Source organism: Botrytis porri (genome assembly GCF_014898465.1).
Source record: "Botrytis porri strain MUCL 3234 chromosome Unknown BPOR_001, whole genome shotgun sequence".
Classification (NCBI taxonomy): Eukaryota; Fungi; Ascomycota; class Leotiomycetes; order Helotiales; family Sclerotiniaceae; genus Botrytis; species Botrytis porri.
The window spans coordinates 1,959,660-1,978,177 of NW_024066075.1; the positions used below are offsets into that span (position 1 = coordinate 1,959,660).

General features: G+C 36.9%; 5 protein-coding genes across 5 annotated transcripts; 3 read left to right on the forward strand and 2 right to left on the reverse strand.

Moving 5' to 3' along the window:
• Positions 1 to 1,516: 1,516 nt before the first annotated feature.
• Positions 1,517 to 3,370, forward strand: EAF01_000533 (uncharacterized protein; the record flags this gene model as incomplete). Its single annotated transcript, XM_038908783.1, has 5 exons — positions 1,517 to 1,729; positions 1,796 to 2,053; positions 2,120 to 2,368; positions 2,418 to 2,724; positions 2,790 to 3,370. The coding sequence occupies 5 exons, from the start codon at positions 1,517 to 1,519 to the stop codon at positions 3,368 to 3,370; spliced, it is 1,608 nt and encodes a 535-aa protein (XP_038775689.1).
• Positions 3,371 to 4,944: 1,574 nt separating this feature from the next.
• On the forward strand, positions 4,945 to 7,081 carry EAF01_000534 (uncharacterized protein; the record flags this gene model as incomplete). Its single annotated transcript, XM_038908784.1, has 5 exons — positions 4,945 to 5,226; positions 5,294 to 5,341; positions 5,905 to 6,190; positions 6,641 to 6,750; positions 6,834 to 7,081. The coding sequence occupies exons 1-5, from the start codon at positions 5,013 to 5,015 to the stop codon at positions 7,079 to 7,081; spliced, it is 906 nt and encodes a 301-aa protein (XP_038775690.1). The 5' UTR covers positions 4,945 to 5,012.
• A 1,316-nt stretch (positions 7,082 to 8,397) lies between these two features.
• Positions 8,398 to 9,857, forward strand: EAF01_000535 (uncharacterized protein). Its single transcript, XM_038908785.1, has 3 exons — positions 8,398 to 8,722; positions 8,772 to 9,300; positions 9,353 to 9,857. The coding sequence occupies exons 2-3, from the start codon at positions 8,810 to 8,812 to the stop codon at positions 9,537 to 9,539; spliced, it is 678 nt and encodes a 225-aa protein (XP_038775691.1). The 5' UTR covers positions 8,398 to 8,722; positions 8,772 to 8,809; the 3' UTR covers positions 9,540 to 9,857.
• A 471-nt stretch (positions 9,858 to 10,328) lies between these two features.
• On the reverse strand, positions 10,329 to 11,927 carry EAF01_000536 (uncharacterized protein; the record flags this gene model as incomplete). The annotated part of the gene is made up of 1 exon (XM_038908786.1): positions 10,329 to 11,927. The coding sequence occupies one exon, from the start codon at positions 11,925 to 11,927 to the stop codon at positions 10,329 to 10,331; it is 1,599 nt and encodes a 532-aa protein (XP_038775692.1).
• A 1,442-nt stretch (positions 11,928 to 13,369) lies between these two features.
• Positions 13,370 to 14,535, reverse strand: EAF01_000537 (uncharacterized protein). Its single transcript, XM_038908787.1, has 2 exons — positions 14,126 to 14,535; positions 13,370 to 14,070 (listed from the first exon to the last, which is right to left on the reverse strand). The coding sequence occupies exons 1-2, from the start codon at positions 14,340 to 14,342 to the stop codon at positions 13,715 to 13,717; spliced, it is 573 nt and encodes a 190-aa protein (XP_038775693.1). The 5' UTR covers positions 14,343 to 14,535; the 3' UTR covers positions 13,370 to 13,714.
• Between the last annotated feature and the right edge of the window lie 3,983 nt (positions 14,536 to 18,518).

Here is an 18,518-nt window from a genome sequence, read left to right on the forward strand (position 1 = left end):
ACTAGTATTCCCCGCCCCCCACTCATTCGCAAAATCAATGTTTTTCGGAGTTACATTCGTACCCACACAAGCACAAGACACGAGTTACATTCGGAGCGCTTTCCCAGATTTTAGGTGGAGCGGAGCCAACACTTAGCAGTATCCAGATTCCAGACATGTTATCTTGGTGAGTGAGGCGAGCACTTGTAGAATCAACTCGACTTCATTGGACTGGCGCTACCTATGGTTATAAACTCGGACTTTGATCGAGTAAGTACCTTCCTTTCCCGTTGTTCATTCCACATATCTCTCTCTCATACGAATCGCATCATGCATCAATACTGTTGACGTGTCCTTGTATTTCAGACTGGCATCTAAACCTTGGACGACCAAGAACTCAGTGTTGTCTTGTCTGATCTAAACTTGTATCTCAATCGTTGAAAAAAGCTTTACACCTTCCCGTTGGAATACACTTTAAGAAAGCTTAGTTCCAAAGCGCTTGGAGATCCACGGCATTTACAGTTGTATAATTGCGAGCCCCATTTTACTGTAGGTTCGGAATCCGCTTATCTCAAATTTGTTCCATACTCCGGCCACAACAGGGAGCCCAAAGAGTCATGTAGTTATCCTCCCGCTCGCGTCCCCGTTGTATTGAATGGAGATCTATCAAAAGATCGTAAGATGGAACAAGTTTATACACGTTTTCTCCATATTTCCGATCGACGGCAAACCATTTTGATCGTCGGTTACTTCCCCGCACGAGGCAAACCCTTTTTGTTTTGAAGGAGAAGTGAGTTGTCCACGCATGTCCATACACGCGTATGTGAGATTCCCCTGTTTAAATCCTGTTTTCTGTCCCTCGACATTCCAACCACTTAGTTCAGTATATTGAGTGCACCGCATGGTATATTGTTTGCAAGTCGCGAGAATGGAACGGAACAATGAGTGCGACTGAGGGAAGTTGATTTACAATGGTGGAGCGCGGGGTGGAGCGCGGAGAGGTTTTACACAAGAAGTTAGCGTAGTGTAATTGGGGAAACCTAATTTCACAGCACGGGGTGCGGGGGATAAGTTCTCAAAGAGGATAGGTAGTTTCTTTCCAAAACCAGCCAATTTCAATTCGTGCGCATACAATTTCTTATCAATTTAATCCTTTCTCATTGGCTCTGGTCTGCATCACTGGGGAAGCATCATGTAGAAAACAAGAGGAGCGACTGGGGGCGGGGCGGACCCGGACTGTAGAATTATCCCATGCAGAATCGATTTTACCACCAATAAGCATCTTTCCTGCAATGCAAAGATCAACAGGATATAATGTTCCGATTCTCCCAATGTACCCAGGTACCTCTTCATACTTTGTTTGATACCGCGCGATTGATTCCGCCAATAGCTTTTGTTCATACGTGATAGGAAGGCTCTTTCGTGTTCTTTCCGCATCTGAATTGAAGCTGCTGAGCTTCCGAGCTTGAATTCATACTGTTGAGCTTTGGAAAAATACTTTGCAAAGACAAAACAACATTGCAAAACCACATTCCAAATGGCGACGACTGGAGCTGACGTGCATGGGGAGAAGGGCGATGTTGAAAGCTTAAAGGCACATAACCTTGAACATGCCGAAGTTCTAGGTGATAAGGATGTTATGAACGATGCCTTTGAAGGAGAAAATCGAGAGCATGAGATGGGTATGTGGGAGGCTGCTAAACAACATCCCATGGCTTGCTTTTGGGCATTTACCTTTTGTTTCACTATTGTGAGTCCCTTGGCTATGACAATATCCCCGCAGCTTCTCTTCTGGCTCTCTTCTAATACAACCCAGGTGATGGAATCGTTCGATATGTTTCTGAATGGCAATTTCGTTGCACTCGGGTTTTTCCAAAGAACTTACGGTGTCCAACAAGCTGATGGGTCATATGCTGTTCAAACAAAATGGCAAAGTGCACTTTTTCAGGCAGGTCAATGCGGTGCCTTCGTTGGTGTCTTCTTGGCTGGCCCTGTTACCAATCGGCTTGGCTACCGTTGGACTACAATTCTTGGCTTGATCATGATGAATGCCACAATTTTTATCTCTTTCTTCGTAAGTCGCATGCTTGGTTTCTCAGGGTTTGCAACGCTCAATGAGCTAACAATAAACAAAACTTAGGCCGACTCTCTCGCCGTACTTACAATCGGTCAAGCTTTCGAAGGTGTTCCTTGGGGATTTTTCATCGCAAACGCTCCAGCATATGCAAGTGAAGTCGTCCCGCTTTCGCTTCGAGGTGCATGCACTGCTACTCTACAAATGTCTTGGTCTATTGGCAGTATCATCGTTGCCGCTGCCACTTATGGTTACAACAAAAAGAATAGCACATGGGCCTGGAGGGCACCTCTTGCTTTGCAATGGCTTTTCCCCGTAAGTATCTCGTTTGAGATTCTGAAGATATGAAAGCTTATTTGTCTAGACTCCACTCTTAATTCTCATCTTTTTCGCCCCAGAATCACCTTGGTGGCTAATACGACGAGGTCGCAAGGAAGAAGCTCTTCGATCCATCACTCGACTTGGTAATAAATCCGAAGGGTATGCTGAAGGTCAAATTGCCATGATGGAGCGCACCGTTGAGATCGAAAAGAAAATAGGAGGGGACCCAACTCTTCTTGATCTCTTCAGAGGTACTGATTTGAGACGAACAATTATCACTTGCTTGATTTACGCATCCCAGAATTTTGCCGGAAATCTTATTGCCAATCAAGCTACCTTTTTCTTCGAGCGTAAGTGGATAATCTTCTCTTTGAGGTATGAAACCATGGTTAGCTGATTCTATTGATGTGTTTAGAAGCTGGAATCTCCACAGACTTTTCCTTCAAGCTTAATTTGATTAATTCATGCCTTCAATTGGTTGCCAATGTACTTTCCTGGCCTCTTACCGCCAGATTCGGTCGTCGAACAATTTATCTCTGGGGTACAGCCACTAACGTCACTTTGCTCTTCGTCCTCGGTATCTGCGCCTCCATTCCACAGAATAACCAGACCAATTACGCTCAAGCATGCTTGGGGATAATTATTTCGTTTGTCTTCGCTGGAAGTCTCGGTCCAATCTCATACAGCATTATTGCTGAAACATCCTCTGTCCGTCTTCGTGCCTTGAGCACTGGTGTTGGTCGTGCTGCCTACTATGTTGCGGAAATTCCAATGATTTATCTTGCATCACAAATGCTCAACTCAACCGGATGGAATCTTGCAGGAAAGTGCGGTTTTGTATGGGGCAGCACCGCTGTTGTCTGTTGGTTCATGGCCTACTTCTTTCTCCCCGAACTCAAAAATCGGTCTTACCGTGAAACCGACATTCTTTTCAACCGAAAGATTTCTGCAAGAAAATTCAAGTCGACTATCATTGATGTTAAGGATAACCACTGATGTGTTGGTACAAGGGGGAAGGATCATAAATACTGTAATTAGAAATGAGCGGTGATTCCTAACCACCCTCCGAGGTAGTGAAGCACTTCAGTTTAGACTACTGAAATCAGATAGAACGTAGAAACAGAATATAGAGTACGTATCATTTTTAATTGGAATTTCTTAGAATTATTTCTATTTGAGCAAATTTCCGTTTCTTTATGCCAGAGTCTTCCTAGAGCTTCGACTGTTTGAGCTCCACTACTTCATTGCGCATAAAAGCAAACTGGTCCTGATTAGTATCAGGGCAATGTCAGTATCGGGATACCTTCTACTGTGTTATGTTGTCGCGTGGTTTAAAGCATGTAATTTTACCTCATTTTTGAAGGTCTTGTAGATTGCCTCCCAATAAAAGTGTTCAAGGAGAGTCTCCATTTGAAAATTCCACGAAGATGGAAGTCTACTTTACCTAAAAGCATCCTGCATCGCGCTCAACAATTGCCTCGTTATCAAGAGCCTCGCCCTTAAACTTCGTCTGAGTTCCGACGAAATTCACGTGAATTGTTACTCGTACATGAAACAAAGGTTGCTTAGTAGTGGCTATGGAGGTAAACATCCTGTCAGTTTTCACGAAAAGATCTCTTCCATCTGAGAGGTAGTATTGTGAAACAATAAGCATGATACACTATGAGTCGAAGCAAAGTCTAAATTGTCTGTCAGCACTAATGCAAGGCATTTTAGTGAGTACGTAAAATATTACCAACATTTTCAGCCCTGTCGATCAATTCCGTAGAATCTCCTCATGTTTCATAATACTACAACAAGGGGCATTCATGTAGAACTCACGAAATGCAATTGATGTCGATCAATCAAGACGTTAGTGAAGCAACTAAGCAGCGGCAAGCGACTATGGCCACATTCGGCAGGCAAGATCAGATTGGAGACGACCATCACAAGTATCTAGATCTCTCTACCTTCGACAACTTCCCTTAGATCTTTATACTTGAGTGTGCTGCTATGTACACAAAGGACTTTCCAAGACATCTTTTTAGTTAATCCAATTGATTATGTTCTAAACAGTACGTTATGGTCAGCCGCTTTAGAAATCAATGCTTCCGCGTCATCGTATTTTCCTTGTCTGCAGTGACACATTGCCCTCATCATCGTCAGCATATCTTCTAAATGGGGGTTTCAGTTAGCGATCTCCAATGCCTTTGGCTGGCTACCTGATTTGCTAATCTGGGCGAAGTCTAAGGATTTTCCAAGTGTTAGAACTGAGCTCGGTGAAGCGCTTCATCAATCTTGAAAAGGCCAATTCACAAGGTTGTAGCACCCGAAGACTCTGTAGGTTGATGCAGATCTTGCTTGTAGCTGGTTGACTTGGCTTATCATCGAGAGGGTTTTGATGTAATTGAGCGCCTTGCACATCCATATTCTGACGTTCGAAAATCATGCGCCTTCCTCTGATCAATCCAAATAAGGAAACATGTCGCGCTATGAATGTAAGCTCATCGAAGCTACCCCGAAGTTTGAATTATAAATGCTCGATGAATTCCAATGTTTCTTCTCCTTCAACTCATCCACAAATCAACTCAGCTGCCTTCTACATAACTTTTAAAAACCAAACAAAATCTCATTTCGAAAAACCGAACAAACTTTCAAAATGCTCCTCACAAATATCAACACTGTCGCCATCTTTCTCTGTGCTTTCTTCAGCACATCTTCTGCCACTCAGATCATTGATATTGTGAAGCACTCAACAACAACCTGCGGTGACTCGGGAGGACCAACCAGAAATTACAATTCTGGTGATTGCTATACCTTCTATGATACCGATCATGGATTGGTGTTGAAAAATATGCCACGAGGTTGCACTTGTAAGTGATTGACCACTTTAAGTTATTACCAGCATCATATAATTGTTGACTGATTTGTGTTTGATAGTGACCACCTATGCAGCTAAAGGCTGTGCCGGAGTGACTAGTCACTATGGTACAGACCGCCTTAATCAATGCATCTCTTTGCAGGGTAGATGGTCGATGAAGGTAGTTGGCTGTTAAGCTTCTGATGCGTTTTGGAGATAGGACACTCGTCATATTATACTGGTGGTCTCCTAGAGCTGTTTGAAGTTGTACCAGAATGTCATATCTTTATATCGAAATATGTCATTCATTTTTGGAAGGATTTTAAGAGACGTTGAGGATTCTCCGAGTCATTAGTGGTTGGTTTTGATATTATTACAAATTACACTCATTAGCAGTTACGCTTTATAACAATAACATCCGTTTATTCTACTTATTATCTCGGAATTCTCATATATTTATATACTAAGTAGACTGAATATGAAATAGATACTACGAGTAGAGGATAGAAATACTACGAGGTAATAACTTTCTTCGAGGTTAAATTCTAGGATGATTAAATAATATGAGTATTCTAATAGTAGTGAAACCCGCGGCTACGCCTCCTCAATTTCCTTCGCGATGGATCAAAACCGATCCTGACTTTTTTGGGCCTACCGTCTATTCGTACAGCCCAGATATTGGCTTCAACAGGGCTTGACGGTATAATCATTGACTGTGAGCATGGGTGCATCAGTGACTACTCAATGCATGAGGCCATTGTCGTCATCTCTTCTCAAGGTGTCTCTCCACTTGTTCGTGTCAGAATGACTCACGCGGATTTGATCAAACGTGCTTTAGACGCTGGTGCCCATGGTACTGTCGTGCTGATGATTAACACTGCGGAAGACGCCAAGGCCGTTGTTCAAAATGCTAGCTTCCCTCCTCAAGGTTTGAGAGGACAAGGTTCGGCATTTCCGGGATTTGCACTCAGTACAGTGTAGGCAATAGTATACTACAGTGAAACTGTGGCGTATATTAGCATATTGATATCGCAGCTAGTACGTATAGAAAGGAGGTTATATTATTCTCATACATATTTATATACCTAAAGAATATTAGCAATATATTGAAATATTAGAATCTAATACATTCCTATTCAAATTAGATTAGAAATAAGGAAATCCCATATAAGGAATGAAATTTTATTATCTAATATGAATAAGAATCTCTTTTTTCTAGCCTAATTTGGATAGGAATTTATATTTTATATTGGATTCTAGTATTTCAGTATATTGCTAATAGTATTGAATAATTAAATGATATTGAATACTTTTAGTAATATTGAATTCTATATTACATATGTATATATTTCGAAAAAATTCGATACACACCACTAAACTAATTCGTATACGAAATACGGGAAATACTATTGCCTACACTGACTCAGTATCGAAATTCCGACCTATGTAAGAACCGCCAATGAGACTCTGATAACTTCTTTGCAAATCGAGTTCAAGACAGGCGTCGAGAACGTTGATGCTATTTGCGCAGTGCCTGGTGTCGGCAAGTGGCTTAACACTACCCTTCTTTCGCCTCCTCTTGTTGTGTTTCTAACTTTCTTCAAGACATGATATTCACAGGGCCAAATGACCTTGCGCTTTCTATCCTCGGCTATGTCCCTGCGAAAGGTGATGAGCCCGTATTTGTTGACGCCATTAACAAGATTGTAGCTGCCGCTAGAAAGCATGGAAAATGGGTTGGCCGGCTGTCGAACGATGGGTTTTCAGCCAATGAGCATCTGAGTACTTTTGATGTAGTAGCTATGAGCTATGATATCCGGGCGATGCAGGATTGGTATCAAACGGAATTAAGGGCGGCACGAAAGTAATAGAGAGAGAAAGATAAATTTCGTGTTTTATCAATCCATCAGGAGTAAAAGTCAAAAAGATATTATATCGCCGGTTTCTAGCTTAGTAACGCTACGAATGAAACGAGGGTATATACCACGATTGATTTCCGCCGGAACATGCATTAAACTGACCGTAGCCTACTAGCCGCAGTTGTGGCCAGGAAGGCAGGGTGCCGGATTGAGAACAGCATTGATAGACCATCCAGGTGCGGAACTTGGGGTGATGGTACTTGTGTCTCCAGAGTTGGTGCACCGATGGGCGGTGATTCGTTTGAGAGGGCGGGCAGCACCAACCTAAATGCCATCTGCACAACAGCCCATAGTGGTTTCGAGGTACTTTGTGAGAATAAGGAAAGAAATGACGTTTCCTTGAGTAGCAGCGACGGTCAATGGTAGGATGCTCACCCCATAGGTAGAATCACTAAGAGACGTGACTGGGGCTCATGATGACGACGTCCTTGATAGAGGTGAACATCTTGGATTTCTGACTTGGTGTCTGGGACGGAAGTGTCAATTGGTGTTCACCTGAGCTAGGGTTAGGGATTTAAGTTTTACAAGTGCGAATCTAACTTAGAGTTAATTATTAGAATAAGTTTGAAGTAGATTATAGTAGAACTTTGTTTCCAAGAGGTCGTCGGCTAACGGGGACTCGGGGGAGACTTAAAGCTTAGCTTACATTCTAGAGTTAGCTGAATGAAGAAGTGCGCAATTTCATAGAGTTTTCTGTCCGAGAAACTAGAGCTCAACAGGGTACATTGCCTGAACGCACGAGCCAGTTTAAAACCACCCACGTGCCATCCATGATCCAACACCACCCCGGGACTCCCTCAATCACTCACCCCTCTAAATTTTCTCAACCATAATACGAAGTATAACTTCGACAGCCCATCGACAGGATTCATCAGAGCTAGAGCTTCAAGAACGGGCTCGATCGATACAGCCCAATTAACAGAGCAACTCTCCAGCTTGAAGTATTGCATTTGATTCACTTTGGAATACAGCCAGAATAAGAAACCTGATGTACCTTGGTCTTGATGAGTTTCAGCTTGTTGTACTACGTTGTTGATTGTATGCAAGCGCTTGATTAATTCATCTGGTATTTAGGGTGTTTACCGTTATGCCATCAATGTCTACAATATTTTTCTAATGCTTTATATTAGTTCTTTTGGTATCTATCAACAATCGATTAACTTATTATTTTGCAAAGGTGTTCAAACCTTAAATTGACTTATCTAAGCAAGAATATACGAGATGAACAATAATACATCCAGGCCAATGATAACATAGATTATGCAAACAATATTGGTCTTAGCCCCGGATGTTTCTAATCACAGCTCGTATATAAATAACTGAGGCTATCAAATTGGTTTCATGAAAGACTTTACAGTTCATCACGGCAACTTTCTGCCTGACTGCCATAAGCTCTACTAATGTACCATCTGCCATCACGCTACTGGCTCTGATATCTCATTTCACACTTAGCCCCTCCATCTCTACTCACTCGCCCTCCACTTTTGACCACCTCTCACATTTCTTCAGCTACTCTTCTGTATGACCTTCGGCCTTTAACGCGCCGTGCTGTTCATTTGCACGTCTTGAAGTGTCCAGCTCTGATTCAAGGTATGCCGAGCCAACTTTTGCTTTGTTTAGAAATGCTTAGGGTGTAAAGGAACTGATTACTCGAATAGCCTGTACCGTTTTGAAGTTATGCCCCTTCGATCGGCATCGGAGGACGCCGATGAGTTGTCAGTTGACCAGTCCGCCATATCCCTTCTGCAAAGGTCTTCGGAGAATGAAGTACAATTTTCTGCAAACAAACGTCCATACATAAAACGTGCCCTCGACACTATTACCCTGCTTTGTCTCTTCTCTATCTCATTTGTCGTTATCTACAGCACATTTCAGCACCAGAGTAAACAACCAGAACTCAAAGCTCGAACATTCACCTGCGGCAATACAACTGCTGATGCACAGCAAAACAACTGTATTTATGATCCTCTGGCTGTCAGTTGGGTTCCTCGGCAATGCCTTGACTCTGAATCTCTTCAAGAGTATTACGATCACGGCCCATGGGATTATTTCCAAAATAAGAACAAGTCTGGAAAAATAGACCCATTAGACCTTGGCTTTGAAATGTACTATACAACCATCCGAGAGCACGTTGTACATTGTGCTATAGTCTGGCAACGTTTGCATAGGTCAGTCAAACATGTTTCTTGCCTTATTTGATAAATCTAAGCATTTGAACAGGTTCACCACTGGTTCTCACACAAATTCTGTGATGACATCCTCGTTAAGCGAGTCAAATTTGGAGCATACAGAACACTGTTCTCGTATGTTGATTAAATGGGTTGACAACTTTAACGCCACTAAGCTTCAAGAGCTAGAAACTCGAAATAACCCTGGCTTTCAAACGTGTTCAATACTGGAGAGATGATCATCCAAAAGTACTGTAACTCTGACTCTGTATAGATTACGAGTTGATTAGTAGGATTGAGATTGAGTAAGAGTAGATATGTTACAACGCAAGATTAAGATTCGTGGTTGCAGTATCGGATTGTAGTCATATTTTAGAAAATTATGGGAATTCTAAAAACATAAGATTATCTGAAAAGTTGAATGAATAAAGAATATACAGGAAGGTTAAGCGAATACTTTAATAGAAAATCAATTTCTAGCTATATATTATTCTTTCTTTATTGTTAAAATTATTACTTTTATTTTCTAATAATTTAAAAAAGATAGTATTTAATAATTTAATCTTTATAGACCTTATAGAATATATAAATTTGATTATCAAATCGATTTGAATTAGTAATACTAATTTCTTTATAGATTAAGATTTAATCTTATAGAAAGACTTAATTATAATATTCTATATAGCACTAGATTACAATTAGGATTTAGATAATAAATCATTTATTATTATAATCTCAAATGCCTTTTTAAACTAATTAGTCAATAGTATAGTAGGAGTTTTAATTTTATAAGAATAATAAATAATTTTCAAAAACTAATTCTATTGGGCAGACTTGATAAGGTGAGTATATACAATATGTATGAGTAATTGAATTGTTTATTTCTGTTTACTCTCTTTGTACGAAGAGGGAATTGCTATATCTATATATGTGTACTAAGTCAACTACCCCACTTTCCGACCACCCCCTGTTTCCGACCACCCCAAAAATTCATATTATCTACACTTAAAACTTTAATAACTCAATAACTATTGAACTTCAATGAAATCGCCTGTAGAATCACTTTCTATAGCACTAGAGCTATCATCTACCTCATCTTCACGATCTCCAGCTTCAATTTGTGTACGCCTTATAGCTCTAATCCCTGCGAACTTCGAATTTGGAGATACCACAACCTTTCGCCTTTTTCTAGGTAATGCTTCATCTAATTGATATTCTAGCTTTCTAATCTTATTCTCTGCCTCTAAGAGTTCATAATCCTTAGCATCGAATCCTTTTATAATCTTGCGAAATAGTAATCTTCGTGTTGGCAAATCGATCTCCTTCTCTTGAATCATTATATCTCTATATTTTCTGATATCGGCTCCTTTTTGAGGGGTTTTCCATTGAATAAACGATGAATATATATTCCATTGAAGAATAGGATCATCATCAGATTCAGGATTAAGTGATAAAACCTCTCTATTGCTATTTTCAAGCAAAAGTCGACTCATAAGAGGTTTAGCCATATTTTTGGGCCAAAGACCACTAGCTTGCCACCCAGACTTGATATTTTGAATAGTTAAACCTTCTATTCTAGCCTTCTGATAGCAAGAAAGGAAATTGCGCTTTCCAATTGGTGAGGAATCGGATAATAGACTTAATTTATTAAGTTCGATTCGATATGCACTTTTTAGGGGTGAGAACACAGATAAATCGAGTGGTTGTAGTACGTGTGACGTATGTGGTGGGAGAAATAAGAGATATATGTTGTTATTAAAGCATTCTAACATAAATGCTGTAGTTTCATGGCTTCCGTGTCCGTCCAAAATGAGGAGTCTTGAATTTTCCGGCTGAATAGGGGTAGTTTGAGGGATATAGATCTTTTTCAGCCATTCTAAAGCTGTAGCATCTGTAGTCCATCCATTTTCTGTAGCGGTAAAGTTCCAACCCTTGAATAGAGTCAAATCTGTTGGAAACCATTGTTGTTGAACTGATTTTCCCTTATATATTACAAGGGGAGTAATGCTTTTTCCATTGGCTGAAATGCATTCTATAAAAGAGGTCCAAATTCGAGATCCAGGTTGCTTTTTTTGAATAAATCTTCGATCAGTGCTTCCTACTACTAGTCCATTAAGACCCTGACCCTCCATTATACCTGCTTCATCCATATTCCATCTGTTGGCCGGCTTAATAGCCTTGATTTCAGGGATTGCGAGGTTCCGGAACCACTTCTTAATAATATCAGATGTAGCACCTGAAACTCGTGCAGAATCGATTTGATGTTGCTTCTTAGTTCCAATATTAGGATGCCTTCGAAAAAAGCTATGTATCCATTTCTTTCCAAGTGAGGGATCCTCCCCTCGTACAATAAGGAGGTGCTCTGCCATCTCTCTGATTTGACGATGTGTAGGGCTAGTACCAAGAGCTTCCTGTACTAATATCCATTCTGCTAGTCGATTCTCCTGAATTGGAGATAACTTTTGAAGTATTTGGGCGCCTTTTTGATGCGAAACTCCACCATATATTCGATCGTGAAGTGTGGTACGTGGAACACCATAATCCAAGCTAGCTCTTCGTATGCTTGCTCCATTTGTAATCGCTCTAAGAGCCTCTGCGATATCTTCTTCGGTATATCTATTCTTCATATCACAATTATAATAATATCAAAATTTCAAATCAATTGATTAAAGCGTTGTTGAGTTATTCAAAGTATAAATTTTATAATTACTCAAAGCGGTGTGGTTTTTGAGGTGGTCGAAAAGAGGGGGTGGTCGGAAAGTGGGGTAGTTGACTTAGCTTTAAGAGTTCCCAGCTAATAAAATACTTTTTAATACTATATAGATATGAAAGTTATAAATCAAAAGCTTTTCAAGTATATTATAAAGAAAATAGTATTATATGTTTATATTTACTATTACATTAAAATCATCTAACTGAATCACTTGATATAGATTGTTTTAATAATCTGAAACATTTATATAGTAATCAAATTAATAGATTTATTAAAGTACATATTAATTATATTTCGAAGGTTGAATTCTTTATAGCTTTTAAAACTATATATAAAAAATCAATTACCTCTCAGAATATAAAATCGAAATTTCAAATAATAAATCTAATTCTATTTAATCTTAAACTATACTTTCGAAATTAAATATTCAATTTTATATACCTACTCTCTCCTCTTTTTGTCACGGGACCACTTCTGAGACCATTTAGAAGCTTTACCGCTATACTACAAAAGTACAAAGACTAGGAGATAGAATTAGAAGTTCTATCTTGCTCTTACATATATAGTAGGACAGAACAGAACAGGATAGGAAGGCTAGTATCACCTCGTGACACTTTTAACCTAAATTAATAAATCTCTCAAATCCTTTATAATTCAATTAAAGCTCTTTTTTCAATCAATATTAATTAAATCTCAAATAACTTATTATCAATTAAACTCTTTTACACCTCTATTCAAGACTATACTAACTCTAACTAAAAATACAAAAAGATTAACTTATAAAAACATACTTTCGAATATAAAGATTTATACATTTTAAATAGTGAATAAAACATTAAACAAATATCAATATATATAAAAAAGGATTTATTAGATAAAAAGCTTTTGATGTATTCTTTTAATGAAAGATTGATATTCAAATTTAATGATAAATATCAAATAAAAAAAAGGAATTCCAATAAGAAAGTATTTTCTAATTAATACTATAATAAGTATAACAAAACTAATTATAATACAAAAACTTATCAAAACAATGTTATAGATCTTAGATTGTTATAATTATTATAATTTTCATTAATTAATTTGATAATTCTTTAATCATATGAGTTTGAAAAATTAAATAGAGGTGAAAGTAATCTATAGATCAATATAATCTGTATACTAATAAATTACGTTATATAAAATTTCATTTAAAAGATTTCCTATTTATTTATTGTTTAATTAAACGTTAAGAAAGATGAATAAATCAGATTAAAAATCAATAATAAAGGACTTTTTAATTAATATGATAAATTGAATAATAAATATATTTATTATTTATTCAATATCTATTAAATAAATTCTAAGCTGAAATAAGCGAAAAGTTCGTTAAAATCATTATAGTTATTCTAAGTCTGATTTTAAGAAATCTATCTCCTTAATACAAATACTTATGAGTAATTACTTTCTCTAATTTAGCATTAATCTTGATTTAATTTTGAATTCGAATGTTGATGCAAATGAAAGTTTTTGAAAAAAAAAAATTCGTTTTGATATACCATTGCCGTAAGGAATGATCAGCAGATATATACATATTTAAATACAATAAGGTTGCAATGTCGCCAAAGAACTGATCAGAAAACAAAATATTCACAACTTCGTGCTCCATCTTCTCCATCTTCTCCACCTCTCTCCACCTCAATCCTCCACTCCATTCTTGATTTAAGCGTACTCCCAAGCGGAAGGTCCTTCACCGGTGTATGGGACAGTAGCGACAGAGATGCCAGTGCAGTTTCCAGTAGCAGCTCCACCAGGAGTAAGGAAGATGCCGTAGACACCGGCACCCTCGCCAGGGCAAGCAATGAATCCGTAGCCAGGGAAAGACAAGGATCCAAGGGATCCGTTCTCTCCAGCGGTGTATTTCCATCCAGAGGCAACTCCACCGTGGATGTCGCCGGAGTGAGGTATGGTGTAGGATACAGAAGAATCAGTTGCGATGTAAACTTGTTGACCTCCTGGAACTTCAGTGTTCAAACCGAGATTGCTTTCACCAGCGACGAAGGTTGTGGAAGTACCGTCTACTTATTGGTTAATCATGGGCATTCGTAAATCATATCACGGAGTTAAACTTACTAGGGCAGTCGGTGACGACGGTATCAGGGCAGTATGAGGCAGTCTCCTTTCCGATCCAGAGACGACCTCCGGAAGCGGTGATGGCTTGGTTTTGGATATCAGAACCAGATCTGATGGAGATAAGGCCGAAAGCATCGCCTGCAGCACGTGCTGAGACAATTGGGGATGCAGCAGCAGAGCTGGCGAGGAGGGTAGCGATGAAGGTCTTGGAGAACATGTTGATTATTGTTTGAGTTGGTATGTGTTATTGTAAATTGTAAAGTGACGTTTGGAAGTTTGATGTGAAGGTGTGATGCGTTGATGATGGTTTATTATCGAGAACTTCTTCGACATTTATATATTCAGATCCGTCGCAATTCTCCCCTTTCATTCCATGAGAATCCATTGTTCAGCCATGACTTCATCCACAATCGCCAACACACTCTAAAATTGCCCGCATCCCATCAAATCTGGAGACAGTGCGGATACCTTCTTGTAGTTCCTTGAGTTTGATTGGTGCGGAAGATTGCATCAACAATTCTCCTTTCTTCCTTTCCTCACGATTCCGCAATGAGGCTTGAACAACTTCAACATGACTCCATAAATTGTTCGTATTGAAGACTTGGCATGGCTGTTGATATCCTATCCATGACTAAAATCAGAAACTAAGTTGCTACCCTGATTAAAAGTGGGTTGATTTCCCCATAAAACTACCCGGCACTGAGTGGACGAAGAAGGGGTTCAAACTTTACCCTTCAATCTCGGTCCGACGGCATTTTCATGCCCTGTTAAAGTTTGATCGTTAGTATGTTTCCAGAAATATAGCTCCAAAAATGATCAGTAATGAATTAACGTGGTTTATTATCGAGTGGCCTATATCATCGAATAGCTCACTTTCACCTCAATTTATACCTGTCTCTTTCAACACACATTTTATTAATAATCTATAATGAATTCGAATAATCAAGAAGCTTATATACTCCTTACTATTGAAGTTATTCATAAAGATAAAAAATTAAGTATTTGAAAAGTTATTATATTTTATAATATTCTTTATATAACTTTTCAATATAGAATGGAAGGTTTACTTTTTTGTATAGAAATTCGAGCGAATTATTATAAGATTATAGAATTAAAAGAAGAAATGATTGTTTAATATATATTTGATATAGATTTAAAAGGATTTCTACCTAAATTAAAGAATATGAAAGATATAGTGAATAATATTTTTAAATCGAAAGGTGCGAAACGTATTAAAAAGCTTTAGATATATTGATTTGTAAAGTATTGAATCGAATTAAAGATATGTTTTAATTATGTTTATGATTTTCAAAGAGCTTTTTGTAAGAATCCTAAGCTTTTTGAAGAGTGGTTTCGATTAGTTGTGAATATATAAGCAAAATATAGTATTTTGAATAAAGATTTCTATAATTTTGATGAAACAGGCTTTATAATGGGGATTATATATATAGTAATGATAGTAATTAGTATTAAACGAAATGGCAAAAACAAGACAGTACAGTTAGGTAATCGAAAATGGGCTATAATAATAATATATGGAAATGAAGAGGATGAAATTATTCCCCTATTTCTAATAATTTAAGGACAAGTTCATCTCTTCAATTAGTATATCGAAACGAATCTTCCTATAGAATAGACTATTAAACCTATATCTAATGGGTGAACGAATAATGAGATAGATTTAAAATAGTTGAAACATTTCGATAAGTATATTAAGAATCAAAGAAAGGGCAAATTCTGAATATTAATACTGGATAAGCATGAAAACTACGAATCAATAGCTTTTCAAATATACTACAAAGAGAACGATATTATATGTTTATATTTATTATTACATTCAAATCATTTAATTCAATTATTTGATGTTAACTATTTTAGCAATCTAAAATGTTCATATGGTAATTAAATTGATAGATTTATCAAAACACATATCAATTATATTTCGAAGGTTGAATTCTTTATAGCTTTTAAAACTATATATAAGAAATCAATTACTTCTCAGAATATAATATCAGAATTCTGAGGAATAAGTTTAATTCTATTTAATCTTAAAACTGTACTCTCGAAATTAGATATTCAAATTCGTATATCTACTTTTTCCTCTTTCGATCTAGATTAATAAATCTCTTAAACTCCTTGTAACCTAATAGAAGCTTTTTCTTAATCAGTATTAATTAAATCTTGAATAATTTGTTATCAATCAAGCTTTTTTATATTTATATTCGAAATTGTATTAGCTTTAGCTAAGGGTATAGAGAGATTAGTTTATAAGAATACACTTTTAAGTATAAAGAATTGTACATTTTGGATAGCAAATGAGGTATTAAGCAAATATTGATGTATAAAAAAAACTCAATTATATTAAGGAGGAGTGCTCATTAGATAAGAGGCTTTTAATATATTATCTCAGCAAGAGGTTGATATTCAGATTCAACACGATGAGCATTAAAAAGAAGGGAATTCTAATAGAGAAGTATTTTCTAATCGATGTTGTAGTAAATGTAAAAAGATAGGATATAATATAAGAACCTATCAAAATAATGTAATAGATTTTAGATTATTAGATTCTTAATAGTTTCAATCAATTGATTCAATTATTGTTGAATAATATGGGTTTGAAAGTGTAAATTGAGGTGAAAGTGGGCCATTTGATGATATGGGCCACTCGATGATAAACCACGCTACTATGATCTTTTCACATAGCCACTTCTTCATGAACAAGGTTAAGAATCCGATAGGAGCTATACTGACGAAATTTGGCAAATGCCAAGTACAAATTATCAAATGCCGAAAGCCTGAGTATTTTTTGTGCTCAGCGCTCCGGGGGACCAAAGCATTAGTTTTGACTGCCGATCAATGATGACGATCGTCAACATTTATTCGTATTCCGAAAATAGATCTCGGGTTGTATCAATCCATCATAAGATCATAATTCATTTTAATGACATGTAATTCATGATCTAGCTATGCACACAAAGGGTACATGGGTTTGCACGGCTCGCACGGGTACTGGTGATATTGAGTGAAAGTGGCAGCGAGCACTAATAGAACTTTGAAGAATCAATTCAAAGGGTCAATAACCTTTTGCTTTTTCGACGGTCCCGAATAACCGACAAGGTCGCTGGTTGGTCGATCATGACCGCATTCTCATGTTTGTTAGAAGCGAGCTCAATAAGCGGTTTGGACATCGGATGAGACAAGAGAACCACGACTTGGATTTAGAAAACAAAGAATCAGGAGATTCTCGTATTTCTCAAGTCGAACCAAACATTTGACAAAGAATGTCTCTCGCTTTATGTTTTAGTGCTAATTCGATGTCATCTACGTCGGTGACTCGGTGTAACTACAAAGTCACTGACGCAGGTGTAAGGGATTAAAATCTCAAGTGACAAACAGTTCTTGATCGAGGGAACTTGATGATTTGATCTAGGATCGTAATACTCGAATTTTTCCCTGCATCGATCTTCGGAGTTGTATCTACAGTCTGAGTTTTCCCATAAAAATGAACCATGTGTTGGCCATATAAAGTTAAAATCAGAGCAATGCGGTAATATCTCCATTGCTATTATTATCTATCAAGAGATGTTTTTGTTATCTATTAATATAAATAAAGTTTATATTCGTATCAAATTTCTCTATAATTTACAAGTGGTTCCAGGTCCTTTATAAAATCTCACAATAATTATTCGATATTCCTACTATATGTATACTTCTTAAAATTAAAATTATAATCTATTATATTTTAAAGAATCAATATAATAAACGTAAATTTACATTAAAATATTAATAATAATATAAATTTTCATTCTTCAATATTTCATAAGAATATATAATGATTTAATTGAATATTTGAATAAAAGAAATTTTATTTTTAAATATACATTTTTATTATAAATAATATAATAGAATCTATTTATAGAATTAATATTATAACGACTTTTTTAGAGCTCTGAAAGGTATATAACTTTGAGGCTTTAAATCTAGTTTAAGCCGATGATAATATATTTATAAATATAAATATAGAATTTTTATTATTTAAAAAAATTAATGAAAAGTCTTTGTATATATTATAATATATTAATTTTTTACGATTCTTTTTATGTTTTGATTAAAAATATTATTAAAAATTATAACACAAATATTAAACTACTAATGTGATTGAATATCGAGTATATTATATTACTAAGTATAATACTTTATTGTAGAAGAACTATAAGAGTTGTGACGAACCTAATAAACATTTAAAAATCAACCTTAGAATTAAAAGCTATAGAACTAAAGAGAGTATACTATAGAGCTATATATGCGATCAGCTCGGAACTTAGTATTGTACTAGTTTGATTGAATATAATTATATATATACTATAACATTACCCCCCCCTTCTAAAGAATT